Raw genomic sequence first — 14567 nt, 5'->3', positions numbered from 1 at the left:
CACGCTTAAGTGGAATCCTAATATTAGCCCAAGAAAATAAAATGCAGATTAATTCTACCAGATTTTTTTGGGGGGGGGCATTCTTTATTCCTAACAAAGTTTTATCTTTGTCTTTTTTTTTTCAATTTAGCCATGGAAATTGAAGCATTAAAACAGGAAAACATTCGTCTGAAGCATATTTGTGATAATCAAAAGTACTCCGTGGCAGATATTGAAAGACTAAACTGTGAAAGGGAGGAATTGAAACAGGCAGTCAGTAAATTAACCAAGGAGCTGGAGACAGAACAGCATCAGTTGTGGAATGAGGAATTAAATTATGCTAGAGGGAAAGAAGCGGTACGTGAACTGACAGAAACACAGTTTTTGGAACAACCATACATATATTCCTAGTCTTGATCAAGGAATTTGCAAGCCAGTCAGGGTGGTGCTTGGTCAATTTTGTTATGTTTCCAAGGCACTGGAGTCTGCTTTGGCTGCAACAACACATGTTTTTGATTGGGACCACTGCAACTAAAGCTGATCTCTATTCTATGAAGATCTAGGCAGCAGTCAAATTACTACTGAAATGTTTAAATCGCTCCCTTTAAAACAATATGAAAAGGGGGTTTTATATGTTGAAAGACCAAATACATACATGGTTATGGAATAATTTTTACTGTGTCATATAATTTTTAAGGGAAAATAGTACAAGGTTTTAAAGGTGTACTCTCTATCTCTCCCTTTCCTCTGTAACAGATTGAAAACCAGTTAGCAGACTACCATAAACTGGCCCGAAAGCTGAAACTAATTCCTATAAATTCAGAGAATTCTGGTGGCTTTGACTTTGAGATCAAGTTTAATCCTGATGCAGGGCGAAGTTGTCTGGTCAAATACAAAGCTCAGATTCATGTAAGTTGGCATGTGTTACGGTGAAAATTCTCATTTTTAATGCAATTTCAAACTTAAGATAAGCACGTGGTCTAGATTGAAATTTATTAAGACAACATAACTTATTCCAAACATACACAGCTTGCTCTTTGCAGTCAGGGGCAAGTAGAAAATTGTTTGTTGTTTGGTATGTAGAGTAACAGCTATAAGCACTGTGCTTATTGAAATGTACTCTCTGTTGGTTTATAATACTGTGGTATATTACCTGTTCATATTTTGTCTTAAGTGTGTTAACTTTAGGGGATATATGCCAGTCACATACTTTGAGCCTAACTTTACCTCACAGGGTTATTGCAAGGATAAAACAGATGAGAAGAAAATGTTGTAAGTCACTTTTGGAAAGAGGTGGGTTATATAAACAAATATTATAGTGTGTTTGTTCTAGTGTGTGTTCATAAACAGGTTTGTCAAGAGTAGGACCTGCTATCAACATCAGTATGAGTTCTGCTTTTTAAAATGCTTCACTTGTTCTAAAAATGCTGTAAAACCAGCATGATTCCACCTATGAATACAAAAAATTCATGATTTTCTATGATTTGTACATTCACTGCAGACTCCCCTTATTCACCTGATAAACAAGACAGAAGAGGAGATTGCTAATGCTACCAAGAAAAAGAATTCCTTAGAGGATACCTTGGAACAGGTATGTGTTTCAGTACTTCTGTCCCATCAGAGGTCCTTTGCATTATATACTATAATCAAGAACCTATGTACAGCTCTGTGATGCAGGCTTACGAGGTTTCATGTTGTCTACAGACTTAAGTACAGGTAGGCTGTAAGTGAAATGGGGATAGATAGTAGAAAAGTATAGTAAGCTAGGCAGATCATGGATGCCCTTATTAGCTACATTCTGATTTTGTTCAGCAGATGCAGCCTCTGCATTTTTCAAACTTTGGTCTGCATGTAGGCCAGGGTTTTTTAATTGAAATGTAGAATCTTCAGAAACCATGTCTGATAGGGTGCTTGATCCCCCATACTTGATGAGCACTTGGACAGCATGCTGGGACATATTCTGTATACTCTATAACTTGAATGCAAACTCCCAAGATAAAGGATAGCTCTATGCTGGAATTGGAAAGTACTACATGCTTCTTGAGGATGAGTTTTTCTCCCTGTTACTGCTATTAATAGCTTTTAATTAAAAGCACATTCTTTTAGGTAAGAACAATGGAAGCAGACCAGAACAGCTGTGTGAAAATGCTGAAGGAAGAAGCCCAAAAACTTGAAGATCTTTGCCAGCAGAAGATGAGGGTAAGTGAAATAGTTTTTTTACAAGTTCTTTGACAAGTGTGGACACTGGCAGATCAGCTGTTGGCTTACTTGGATTATATCCATCTATAAATATATCAAATGGGTTTTTGACATAGTGTAGCAGTTAGGAAGAAGAGGAGGAGGAAACTGGATTTATACCCTGCCCTTCACTACCCGAATTAGCCTCAGAGCGGCTTACAATCTCCTTTCCCTTCCCTTCTCCTCAATAGACACCCCGTGAGGTAGGTGGGGCTGAGAGAGCTCTTTCGAGAACTGCTCTGAAATAACTTGTAACTGTCCCAAGATCACACCAGCAGCTGCATGTGGAGGAGTGGGGAATCAAACCCAGTTCTCCAAAATTAGAGGCTGTGCTCCTAACCACTACGCCAAACTGGTGGCAGAATAGGATCTGATGCCAGACTGGGGTTTGGATCCCATTCCACCATGGATGCCTTCTGACTTTGAACCAGTCACACTCTCAGCTTAATCTGTCTCACAGGGTAGTGAGGATAAAATGGAATACAGAAAAATAATGTAAACTGCTTTGGGTCTCAGTTGGGAAAAAAGTGGGCTATAAATGAAGTAAATAAGTAAATACCTTTTGATGTTGGGGGTGGTGGTGGAATAATTCATTTAATTCCTTTCCCCAATATCACGCCAATAAAAATGTGTGCAGTGGTTACTGTGTGCATTGGCTACTGTTTCACACTAAAAGAAGCAGCCAGAACTATTAGGTATCACACAACCCTTTGCATCCTTCACATACTCAGCCAGTTACCTGCTAGTAAATGCCTTAAAGGAAAAATAGAACTTTTTGTGACTTGGGACTCAGTTTTTCTTCAGTTAAGGTGTATTTAGCTGCGGTGTCAGCTTTTCATCCATCTATTGATGGGTTTTCAGTTTTCTCGCATCCTCAGACGAAACAGTTTTGTAAAGGTCTTATTCGCCTGTACCCTCCCCGTCGTTCTCCGACTCCGGCCTGGGATTTGGCTTTAGTTTTGCGGTTTTTGATGGGAAAACCCTTCGAACCACTGGCCACTTGCTCTCTAAAGTTGTTATCGCTCAAGACTGCGTTTCTGGTGGCCATTACTTCTGCTCGTCGAGTCAGTGAGTTGTCTGCTTTAAGGTGTGATCCACCATACTTGATTTTTTCCCCTCATGGGGTGTCGTTGTCTTTGGACATCTCCTTCTTACCGAAAGTCGTTTCGGAGTTTCATCTACGTTCAGATATAGTTTTGCCGTCATTTTTCCCGTCTCCTGCCAATGAAGAGGAACGGAAATTGCACTCTCTGGATGTTAAGAGGGCGTTGCTGTTCTATTTGGGCAGGACCAAGTCTTTTCGTCAGTCTCCTGCCTTGTTTGTTGCTCACAGTATGCCCTCCCTGGGGAAGAAGATCTCTTCCCAGACGCTGTCCAGGTGGATTGTGGAAGTAATCAAGCTATGTTACGCTTTGGCTAAGAGACCTCTTCCAGGTCAACTTCGCGCCCACTCTACAAGGGCGGTGGCGGCTTCCACAGCTTTCCTGAGAGGGATGCCATTGGAGGACATCTGCAACGCTGCGACTTGGGCTACTCCGCTCACCTTCGTGAAGCATTATGCCCTTGATGTCCGGTCTACTCGTCGTGTGGCGTTGGGTCGGTCTATTTTGCAGACGGCGCAGGTGTAGGGCCTCGGCCCCTCCTCCAGGTAAGAGTTATTGCTTGCTATTCTCCCAAGGGTGTGATGCACAGAGACCACGAAGAAGATAGACAGGTTGCTTACCTGTAACTGGTGATCTTCGAGTGGTCATCTGTGCATTCACACCACCCGCCCTCCTTCCCCTCTGCTCTCGGCCCTTCATCTTGTTTCTTTGAAGGCTGTTGGGCGGCGGTCAGAAGGAACTGGCGGGATCTGCGTGCCCCTCCTTGGTCATGCGCAGTGGAGCCGGCGCGTGACCTGGGAGAGGCGCGAAAATCCCTTTTGCTAGCTATCGGTACCGAGAAGGTCAGCGCAGGCGCAGAGTATTCCCAAGGGTGTGAATGCACAGATGACCACTCGAAGATCACCAGTTACAGGTAAGCAACCTGTCTTTTTTATTCCCCCCTTTTTTTCTCAAGATAGAAACTCTGTTTACATTATTTTATCTAAACACTGAACAAACTACAATCCCATTAAAAGATTTTGAAGAGCTAATTCATATACTGCTTGCAGGAGCTTGAAGAAGAAGAAGAGGGAGGTGCCAAAGAGCTGGAACTGATGGAAAAACATAAATGCTTGCTTGAGAGTGGAGTCAATGAAGGTGTCAGTGAAGCTATGAAAGAACTGCATGAACTTCGATGCCGGTAAACAACATGACTTGCTGTATGATTTCTTACTTGCTTATTCATTCTGTCACTTTTTATGCTTTCTCTCCTATGATTTGTTTCAGTTTTTAGAATATTTTCATGTTGGTTGCAATGCTATGCACATTTGTGTACCCCACTTCTTCCTGCAGACCCCCAGCCGAGAGGAGAAATTACCATCTGGGTGGATTAATGGAAGGGTGGGTGAAGAGGAAAAAAATAACAGTGCTTCTACCAGAGGGTGCTGCAGTGGGGCAAAAAAAAAGAAAAAAGAAAAATCAAAATGTTGTAAATGTTAATGTTTCCCAAATACAACATAAAATACAAACTCAGGGTTTTTTCTACAAGGAGGTGGAGAATCAAAGCAGGAAAACATGTATAAAGCATCAAGCTTAAGCTACACAAAGTTAGACTCAGAGTTGATACAACTCTCCCCAGTCCCTCACAGTCTTTCCTGCAGATTGGCTGGCATCATTTAGCACTTCAGCTTTCAATGCTCTTGGTAGTGCTATAGATCTTCAGAGCCTGCTGCTTAGCAGGCTACGCTATTTTCTGCACAGAATACACCTCAAACAGCTTTCTTCTCTTTTCCTCAGGTATCTCTCTCCTTTTCTCAGCCATCTTCTATAGTTCCCTTCAGAGACAAAAATTATTTCCTTCACAAACTCCATTAGACTATGGGGTCTATAGGGTTACATTTGGAAGCAGATTCCATAAATATCTGTGTAGCTGTTTTCCATTAAACTATTTTACAGTGGCTTCACTGTACATGGCACTATAAAAAGAAGCAAAAGAAAGCCTTAATATTACAATCTAAAGAGGTGTGTGTGCAGGGATAAGAAGGGATGAATGCAAGCAAATGTAGTTAAGTGTGTTTAGGTTTTCCCCCAGAAATTAAATTAATTCATAGACTTCACTAAAAGTGAACTTTGAAGGGTGAGGGAGATTGCTCCATCTATTCTAGTGTAATTTTATTTAACTGTGTTATGATAGGAGTCAGTGACTTCTTTTTTTCTTCAAAACCTTGAGATTTATGCAGCATCACACAGCAGTATCAGTCCCACACTATATTTTCCCAGCAGGTGGCATCTCCTAGCTAATGTTTTAGCAGAGAAACAACTGGATGTCCAAAACTTTTTATGATTTTTTTCTTGATAGGCCTCATTTTGTCATCCTAGATAGCATACAAATGTTTAATGCAAGAACAATTTTCAGTACAGCTCCTTAGACATTGCTCAAGTATCTATGTTGACTTCTGTACAAGAAACAAGGGCTGTAATTCATCATATTGCTAAGAATTCCTAAGACCAGGTTCAGCCCACCTGTGTTGGATTGTGGCTATGATGTATTTACTCTCCAGATACCCAGTGGCTAAACAGACAACATCAGAAGAGAGCAGGAAAATGTGTGAAAAACTACAGTATCTTCTGGAACTGACATGTACTCACATTGAGGATGTAGAGGTAATGCTATGTTAATTTTAACAATCATTCCAAATTTTAAGAACACCAAGCAACACCTGTCTGTGATTCTTTAAATGCTTTTTCATCAATGAAAGTTCATTCATGGTTTGATACATGCATGCTTGTGTGTCCATGTGCACTTCCCAACTTCGGAGTGGTGGGGAGGAGCAGAGTAATCAAAGCTAATGTATCTTTTCCCATACAAATGTTGCCATTCCAGCTTTTATTACGTTTTATAAACAGCCTCATGTAATTGAGATGTTTCAGGGTGGGTTTTTTTTGGTCAGTTTGGAAATAAGACAAAAAGACAAACTAGTAATTACGCTAGCATCTTTCAAAACAAACCCTTCAAACCATTAACCCAATCCAGTTCTTGTCCCAGAATGTGGATATTCATATCAGATTGGAAGCAATGCAGATAGCTAACACTGCCATCTGAATGGGCAAACAGTATTTTGCTTCCTTATAATACCATTCTTAATGGGATAGATCCTAGGGACCATCAGTGAAACAGGTAGATCTTTCTCACATTCCCTTGCAAGCTCCCAAAAGGCAATGGTGGGAGTTCTGGAGACCTGCATGGCCCAAAACTATGCAACACAAGCAGCTGCAGGGAGGAAGGGGAAGTGGTTGAAGTCACCCTTTGCCACCTGTTGTCAGTGGAACTTCTCAATCCCATTAAAGAGGCAGAAGGGCAATTTCATCTGCTTCTGCCTTTCTGTAGGCTCACACTAAACCAACCCAGTATAGGGGGCGGGGGAGATCAGCATGCTTCTTTTTATGAAAGTTGCAAATAACATTTGAGTCTTGGCAGTGGATCAGGCTTAACTTTTTCTTATAGGTAACTGAAACAAAATCCAAAAACTATATTTTGACCTGTTAACATAATTTCATTCCAGAAGTACCTGAAGGAACAGGATGCGAAGTTTGATAGGCAATTTAATGAATTTATGTCTGAAGACCCATTGGCTAACTTGAGAGAGATACTACACAGCTACAAAAAGAAGACTGAACAATTACAGTCCTCAAACAAATGAGAGAAATACTGATGTCTACATAGACGTCAAATGTTTTAGTCACATCATGACTTTGCTTTATTGCCATGACTGTTAATTTTTAGCTTAATAAATATACAATAAAGTTGCTTGTAAGTCAAAATATTTAGCCTCTTTCTCATAAAAGGATTCCAGCTATGGTCTTGCTTGCCTGAATGATCAAAACTACAAATATGTTTAAAAAATCAAAGTTTGGGGATATGATGGCAGTACTGCCAGATAATAATTTTGGTTCTATTTTAAAGAGGCATCTGTACAGGAGAGAAGCTCCTTCCAGCAGAGATTAACACTTACCAGGAAATATCTGGAAAACTGTCTAGTTTACAGTTAGATTTTAGTCCAGTAGCACTTTATAGACCAACAAACTGTTCAGGGTATAAGCTCCCTTTGTCAGTATCTGACAGTACCTTGAAGCAAATTATTTAGATCCTCTCCAGTCTCCATAGCAGACTGGAGTATTGTAATTCACTCCACTTGGGGCTCCCCTTGAACAGAATATGGAAGCTGCAGGTAGTGCAGAATAATGTGGTTAGACTGCTGGTTCGAGCCAACATATGTCCCCAATACTACAGCAATTACACTGGCGACTAGTCCACTACTGAGCCCAATTCAAAGTATTGGTTTTATCCTTTAAAGCCCTGTATGGCTTGGAACTGGGGTACCTGAAGGACAATCTCCCATATGTTCCTGCTTGGTGGGATTGTCCCACCAGTTAGATATGTTCATTTGGTGGGTACACAAGAGAGAGCCTTTTCCATGGTGGCCCCAAAATTATGGAACAAGTTCCCACGGAGATGCACCTGACCTAAGGTTGCCAACCTCCTAGTGGTACATGGAGATTTCCTGCTATTACAGTTGATCTCCAGATGACCAGGATCAGTTTCCCTGGAGAAAACCTTTTAAAGAGCCCCTAAGGAGAGGTGGGGGAGGCAAAATGACCTCTCGCGTGTGATGTTCGAGTGGCAAAGGCCGCGAAATGTTCCCCCGGCTCCCTGGGCCCCGGGGTGGCGGCCTTGAGCTCATACGGGCAAATTCCACCTCTCGCGTGTGATGCTCGAACATCACACGCGAGAGGTCATTTCGGCTCCCCCCAGCTCTCATTAGGGGCTCTTTAAAAAGTTATGGCCGCTGCCGCCTGTGGCAATGGCCATGCGAGGAGGGCACAAAACGTTCCCCCGGCTCCCTGGGTGGCGGCCCTGAGCTCCTACGGGCAAATTCCACCTCACACGCGAGAGGTCATTTTGGCATAAACTATATTAATCTATAGTCTATAGTTATAAGTCTACAGTTGACTGTGTAGTAGAGAGCCGTTAGCAGCTAAGGATGTATTTCTGAGGTGAACATTGGCCTTCTCTCAGCTTCAGGATTCTCACACAGTAAATATGACCTCTTCTCAAAAAAACAAGTCTTTGACTTGTTTCCCTCAGAAAATGGGACTTCAAAACAGCTTCAGTGTTTTACTTAACTGCTGGAATGACCTTGGGATATTCATTATCTCACATCATCAGCCTCTGACGGCTAAAATCAGAAGCATGGACTGAACTCCTTAGAAAATGCAGAAAGGAAAAATACACAGGGCGGCAGCCCCCAACAACAGCTGGACTGGTGTTTAGTTAGAGCTCAAGTGTCTGATAATCTTTCCTCCTCCACTGGGCTACTGATATGTCTGTAAATCGGCTGCTGCAGAGAGAAAAAGTCTGCTCTCTTTAAGGTTACCTACTTCAAGGTGAGATCTGGAATTACAGTTGATCTCCAGACTACAGCAATCTGCTCCCCTGGGGTAAAGGGCAGCTTTACAGGGCGGGCTGTATGTCATACCATAACCGTCCCCATTGAGCTCCTGCATACCCCCTGCCCAAACAACTCAGCTCTACCTAAACACTGACCACCCTCCAGGAATTTCCCGAACCAGAGCTGGTAATCCTAGTTCTCCTTGTTAAACCTGGACTACGACCAAGCTTTTAACTTGACAAAGAAGCGCTTGACCATACTTTTGCGGGCGCCTCTTAATATTACCAACAGCCTCGGCGTCTTCGCACCGCCTCTTTATTACTTAAGGCGCGTAAGAAGGACAACGGGAGTGCGTCACATAACGAGAGCGCTTCTCTCGGTTCCAAACCGCAGCTTTGGCAACGGACGTGACGTTCCAGGCCTCAGCTCATTTCTACAGCCCGACGGCCGGGTTGAAAGACCCGCGAATGGTTTCGCTTCCGGGTTTATTTTTCCTTCCCGCCTGCTCCGCCCCTCCTTTGAATTCCTCCGCGCTTTTGTTTTTTGCCCGTGAGGCATAGGCCCGCCCCTCCCCTCTGCTCAACATCTGGATGTTATGTAGTCCCCGCCCCCTGCCTGTCTCCCTTCCTTGGCGACCGACAAGCCCGCTCCCTTCCTGGGCAATACCAAACTGCCTACTAGGCGAGGCGGGGAGAGGGGCGCCCGGCCGGGGGAGAGGGGAGCTTGTCTCCTGAGCTTGGCCGCGTTCTGCAGCGCGGCGCCTCAACATGGCAGCGGGGAGGGACGGCGCCAGCAACATCCTGACTGTCTTCGTGTACGATCGGAGGCAGGATGTGTCGGACGACAGCGAGAAAACCCTTAACTGCCATGAGGGAAGCTATGAGGGTTTCCGCAGCGCCGTGTGCCAGGTAAATGGCATCCCAGGTGGAGGGGGCTGAAGTGCGGCATCTCTTAACGGACAGGCGCCTCCCGATGTCCGCTTTCCCTGGCCTCGCGAGCCGGCGCTTATTTGGCGCACCTGCCAAACTCCGCGGAACGCCGTGGGGTTCTAGAACGTGAACTTGAGCGTCTGGATCGGGGTGGGGTGGCGGGGGAGGGAGCACGAGCGTGAAAGAGAGCGGGTCCGTTTTCCTCCGGCCTCGGGAGAGGCGCCAAGCGACGGGTGACTAGAGCGAGAGAGAAGTTGAGGACTCGCCTTCTCCCGTGTAGAGAGGTGCGGGGCGCCTGCGACTGTCACGGCGCTGAGAGAAGGACTGCGAAGCCCTTTCCTCTTCCCCCTTCTCCTCTGAAGGGCCACTGGTGGGGAAGCTCACCAGAGTTGAGGGCGGGGTGACTTCGGCGTCTGAAAGTTCCGCGCGAGGAGCAAACTCGTAGGAAGAGCTCCTCGGTGACTTTCCCCAGCCTCTACCGCGTCTGCCTTATCGACGTGAGGAGTGGTCCTCTAGGGAGACACTTCCACTACCTGCGAACCTCAGGGGTGAAGTGTCTTTCTGCGCAGCTTAGAAGTTTTTACTGCTTTATCACAAACGTCTCTTCTCACCCCCCCCCCCCCGCGCGTTCTGGGGTGATCGTTTGCATATGCTTTTTAATCTGAAAAACATGTGAAATACAGATTCAGACGGTTTGTAGACTTCATAGTTCTGTACACAATACCATACATGTTTTTTAATACTTTGATAGGTCTATCCTTGTTTCAATAAAAAGATCACTAGCCCTGATAAATATAAATGAGACTCATCTTGCTGGAGCCTGAGTTCTCCCCCCCACACACACACGATTTATAAGGGGGGGGGGAGGTTACACACATCGTTCTGCATTCAAAATAAAGTATTGCATTGATATTATGTAGATTAGTAATCAAAGAACAAATGGGAAGTGCCTGTGAAGTTCTACTAATATCATTCAGGTGGGTTTAGTTGTTAATCTCGAGGGGAGACAGAAAACTTCATTGACATCTCAAACCTGAACTCTAACTGAAGAGGTTTTTAAAGCAAAGGCTAGAGGGCCATCTGACAGCAATGCTGATTCTATGGCTTACTATGACTTTAGGCAGATCCCGAGAGGGAGGGCAGGAATGGATAAGCCAGTGCTGGGCTCTTGGGGGCCTTTCTTATGCAGCCAGGGTAATGTTAGAATCAGGAAGGAATTTTTCTCCAGGCGAGATTGGCCCAAGGATCCTGGAAGCTGTTTTTCTTTTTCTTTCCCTTTCCTCTGGGTATAGAGCAGGGGTCACAGGTCGAGGGGGGATATCTGTGAATTTCCTGGATCCCTTCCAGCTCTATGTTTCTAAATATTCTAGTTAGGACATTCTGTAATTAAATACTTTTTGAACAGTTTCTTTGTGTAAACTGGTGTAGAGATGTCTGAAAGTACTGGGGATTTCAAGGAACAGAGTGGAAGAGGCTTTTTTTTAGTATTTCTAAAAAAGAGCAAGAGTCCAGTAGCACCTTAAAGACTAACAAAATTTGTGGCAGGGTGTGAGCTTTCATGGGATTCTGTCTATCGTAAGACTCATCAGTAAGCATATCTGAAAGAATAAGAATATATCATTTAATCAGGAACTATCTAGGAATAACTAAGAAACACTAGGCCAAATCAAAGAGATTTGAAAAAATATGCCTATAGAATCAGTAGCCAAACTGATAAGGAGAGAATTTTCATACCACTTTGGACTGGGCACAGATGTCTGCATTGGTAATCTCAATGGTTTTTTGCTATAGCTCCACTCAAAACCATCTTGCCAATTTGCAGTGCTTTAGAGAGGGAAAAGAAGAGGTTATAGTTTTATGATAAGGTTAATTAATTTGTCAAATGGTGCTGAGATGTTTCACTTTCTTTATCTGATAACTGTGCAAATGTCAGTGATAGGTTCGGGGTCATTTCGTAGAAAAAGAGGTGCAGGAGCTCATTAGGATAACTCATTAGCATAACTTATTTGCATATGTCACACCCCCTGACAGCACCAGAAGTGTGTCAGAAGGCAACACCCACTGCTCAGGCTCCACTGAACTGTTTTGGATTGCTAGCTATTGGAGGGGGGGGCATGCAGATCTGTCCTCGCAGAGGAGGGAGAGCTTGTACCTGAATAAAACTTGGTCTTAAAGGTGCCACTGGACTGTTTTGGACCGGTGGGCCGGGGGAGGGAGCTCTGCAACTTACCTGGCTGCTTCTTTCTCTGACTGAGAGCTGCTGGGAGCAGGGGGTGGGGCTTGTTGCATGTGCCCATCCCCTGGGCTCTTTACTGCCGGAGCTCCGCTCCTGTGCGCTCCTGCAGGAAATGACCCCTGGGTTCTACTATTTGTAACTTTTATCCTGTTGGTAAGCAATTTCCTGCCATAGTATGGAACTTTTATTAGTGTCAAAAGTTTCTTAAGTTGTTTTTACAAATGCAAAGCTTTTTGCATATCTGACCCAGTCTTCCTGAAAGGCAAGGGCTGTTGCCTTGTATCCTGTGTAATCTTTGTTGAAGAAGAAGCAGAATGCTGATAATTTGGGCTGGGTAAGGCTGTCTTTCCTGTAAGGTGCAGTACGTGATAAGCTGTAAACAAAACTGGAAGCTAGGAGTGCTGTATGTCTAGTTCACATACAAAAGATACTAAGAACATAGATGTCATAAATCCACGTCTCTGTCTTGAAGATTGGGCTTGACATTGTTACAGGTACCAAGTATGTGTGAAACCAATCAAGATGAAGATAACATGAGAAAATACTGCAGTTTACTTGCTTTTGGGGGGAAATCGGCATCTATGGAGATTTTGTAAACTGGACAATGAACTGAATGGAAGATAGCAAAGGTTTCAGGGTTTGTTTGTTTTGCCTGAAGATAGACTTTTAAGGTAGAGGTTAGCTATATGCCTTTCAGTATGAGTCTGGAAGGGCAGCTTGAGGAGGGAAGAGCTCCTGCTGAGCTAACTCCCTACTATTTGTGGTGGCAGTATCAGATAGGAACCTGTCATCTCCTTGTTATCCCCTCCCCCACTTTCTGGCTGGAGGTATACTTTTGGTACAGCTGTATAAGTACTAAAATACATCTCTGTTTTGAACTTGTTGTTCTCTACAGAAGTCTGCTGAGAAATGAGTACCAATACAAATAATGATGCAATACTTCTAATTAAAATATAGAACAAACATAACAAGTGTGTCATGATTAGGTGCTTAGAGACTTTTTGCAGAGCAGAATGAAGCTGCATTCTAGTAATTGTAGCTTGTATTTTAGGCTTTTGAAGAGGTTAGAAAGCTGCAAATAAAGCTTCATAACATATTATGTTTTTCCTTAACATTAAAATAAACCTAAGCATGTTCAGAATGGAAGATTCACCATTAAGAAACATGGAGTGGACAATTAAAGTTTAATTTACAGATAAGGGTTTATTTATTTATTATTTGGACTTTTAGGCTGCCCTTCCCTGCGAGCAGGGCTCAGGGTGGTTTACAACAGAATGAGACAATAAATATGTTAAAAACCAGTAATTAAACACAGTACAGAATCAATAAATAAAACAGGCTATTCCAAGATGGTGAGGAATTTCAGCAGAAAATTGTTATGATCCAAATGCTTTTAGGTGTGAGAACACTTTTTGTCTCTTTCTGAACAAAGAGACAAAACAGCATGCCTCTCCCTGCCGTGTTGCCAACTGTTTGTGAAAAGACAGAATGAACTTAGGGTTAGAAGGATCCAGGAGCACCAGTGTGGTGTAGTGGTTAAGAATCAGACTAGTAACTGTGAGGCCCAGGTTCGAATTCCCACTTGGGAGGCCCAGGTTCAAATTCCCACTTGTGCTGTCAAAGCTCACTGGGTGACCTTGGGTCAGCCACACTGTCTCAGCCTAACCTATCTCCAAAGGGTTATTGTGAGGATAAAATGGAGGAGAGGAGAACGATGTAAGCCTCTTTGAGTTCCCACTGGGGAGACGGTGAAGTACAGATTGTCATTAGTGGATTTCTGTCTCTTAGGGGAAAAAAACAGAAGGGGAAATGGAGTAAATTTTCTTGGGTCCAAAATATTGGGACGATGCAGAGAATAGCTATGGCCCGCACCAAGCATACTTGGAGTGAAATTAATTGCACTGAAAACATTGAGAATCAGATAAATGACAAGGAAGATAACATCTAACCATGTCTGTTCATTGTGTATGGCAAATACAGAGCTTTCAGGGCTGCGACTAGAGGTGCGACTTGTTCTGCTATCTTTCCTCCTTAGTGTCCTCTTGTACTTTATCTGGTGATTTGAAGACAAACCTAATGGTACAGTAAATGATGTTAAATGACATTTTTAAAGGCATACTGGAAAGACATTTGACTAACAGCTCCCTTTCATATTTAAATGAGTGCCATTATTTTTATTTCTTGTCCCAGCCATTTAGTGCAGTTTGAAAAATCTGTTTTGTACCTAGCACTGTACAAATAAATCCAATTCAGTCTGCAGCACATCCTGTACTCCATTTTAAGACTAAAACTTCAGACTTATAAGTTTTGTGGCCGTGCCGTAAAACAACTTCTTTTCTCTCCCCCCCGACTCTATCCACATGCACAGCTTGGTTCATCTCCTTATTTAGTGAACCTGAGGGTGTGTGCATGAACATGCTTCCCAGTACATTGTGCACTCCCCAGTGAAGCATGAATTTATGCCTCTGACAGTCCAATAAAGCAGAAACAATATTTCTGTATTGCTACCAGATAAGGATGAGAGGAATGGCAATTACCCCACGTGGACATAGTTGGTGCTGTTAAACAAAGAGCTATGTTTGTTGAGAATAGTTTCATGTAGGTATCAACAATAAAGACTCTTCAAGCAGTTGTTGCCCTAGTCAAGTTTGAG

At 43.3% G+C, this 14567-nt stretch overlaps 2 protein-coding genes across 2 annotated transcripts in view; both read left to right on the top strand.

Annotated features, from left to right (window-relative positions):
• Window positions 1-7000, top strand: part of NDC80 (NDC80 kinetochore complex component) — a 29707-nt gene extending 22707 nt beyond the window's left edge. The window contains exons 11-17 of the mRNA XM_015413931.1: window positions 131-336; window positions 736-888; window positions 1481-1570; window positions 2086-2178; window positions 4370-4500; window positions 5861-5963; window positions 6863-7000. Of these exons, the coding sequence (XP_015269417.1) occupies window positions 131-336; window positions 736-888; window positions 1481-1570; window positions 2086-2178; window positions 4370-4500; window positions 5861-5963; window positions 6863-7000 (914 nt within the window). The remainder of the gene's footprint in view (window positions 1-130; window positions 337-735; window positions 889-1480; window positions 1571-2085; window positions 2179-4369; window positions 4501-5860; window positions 5964-6862) is intronic.
• A 2454-nt stretch (window positions 7001-9454) lies between these two features.
• SMCHD1 (structural maintenance of chromosomes flexible hinge domain containing 1) overlaps window positions 9455-14567 on the top strand; it is a 123344-nt gene continuing 118231 nt past the window's right edge. The window contains exon 1 of the mRNA XM_015413929.1: window positions 9455-9657. Coding sequence (XP_015269415.1) covers window positions 9517-9657 — 141 coding nt within the window. The 5' untranslated portion in view covers window positions 9455-9516. The remainder of the gene's footprint in view (window positions 9658-14567) is intronic.

Source organism: Gekko japonicus, unplaced genomic scaffold, assembly GCF_001447785.1.
Source record: "Gekko japonicus isolate JY-2015 unplaced genomic scaffold, Gekko_japonicus_V1.1 scaffold1763, whole genome shotgun sequence".
NCBI lineage: Eukaryota > Metazoa > Chordata > Lepidosauria > Squamata > Gekkonidae > Gekko > Gekko japonicus.
This window is presented reverse-complemented; position numbering and strand designations above follow the sequence as displayed.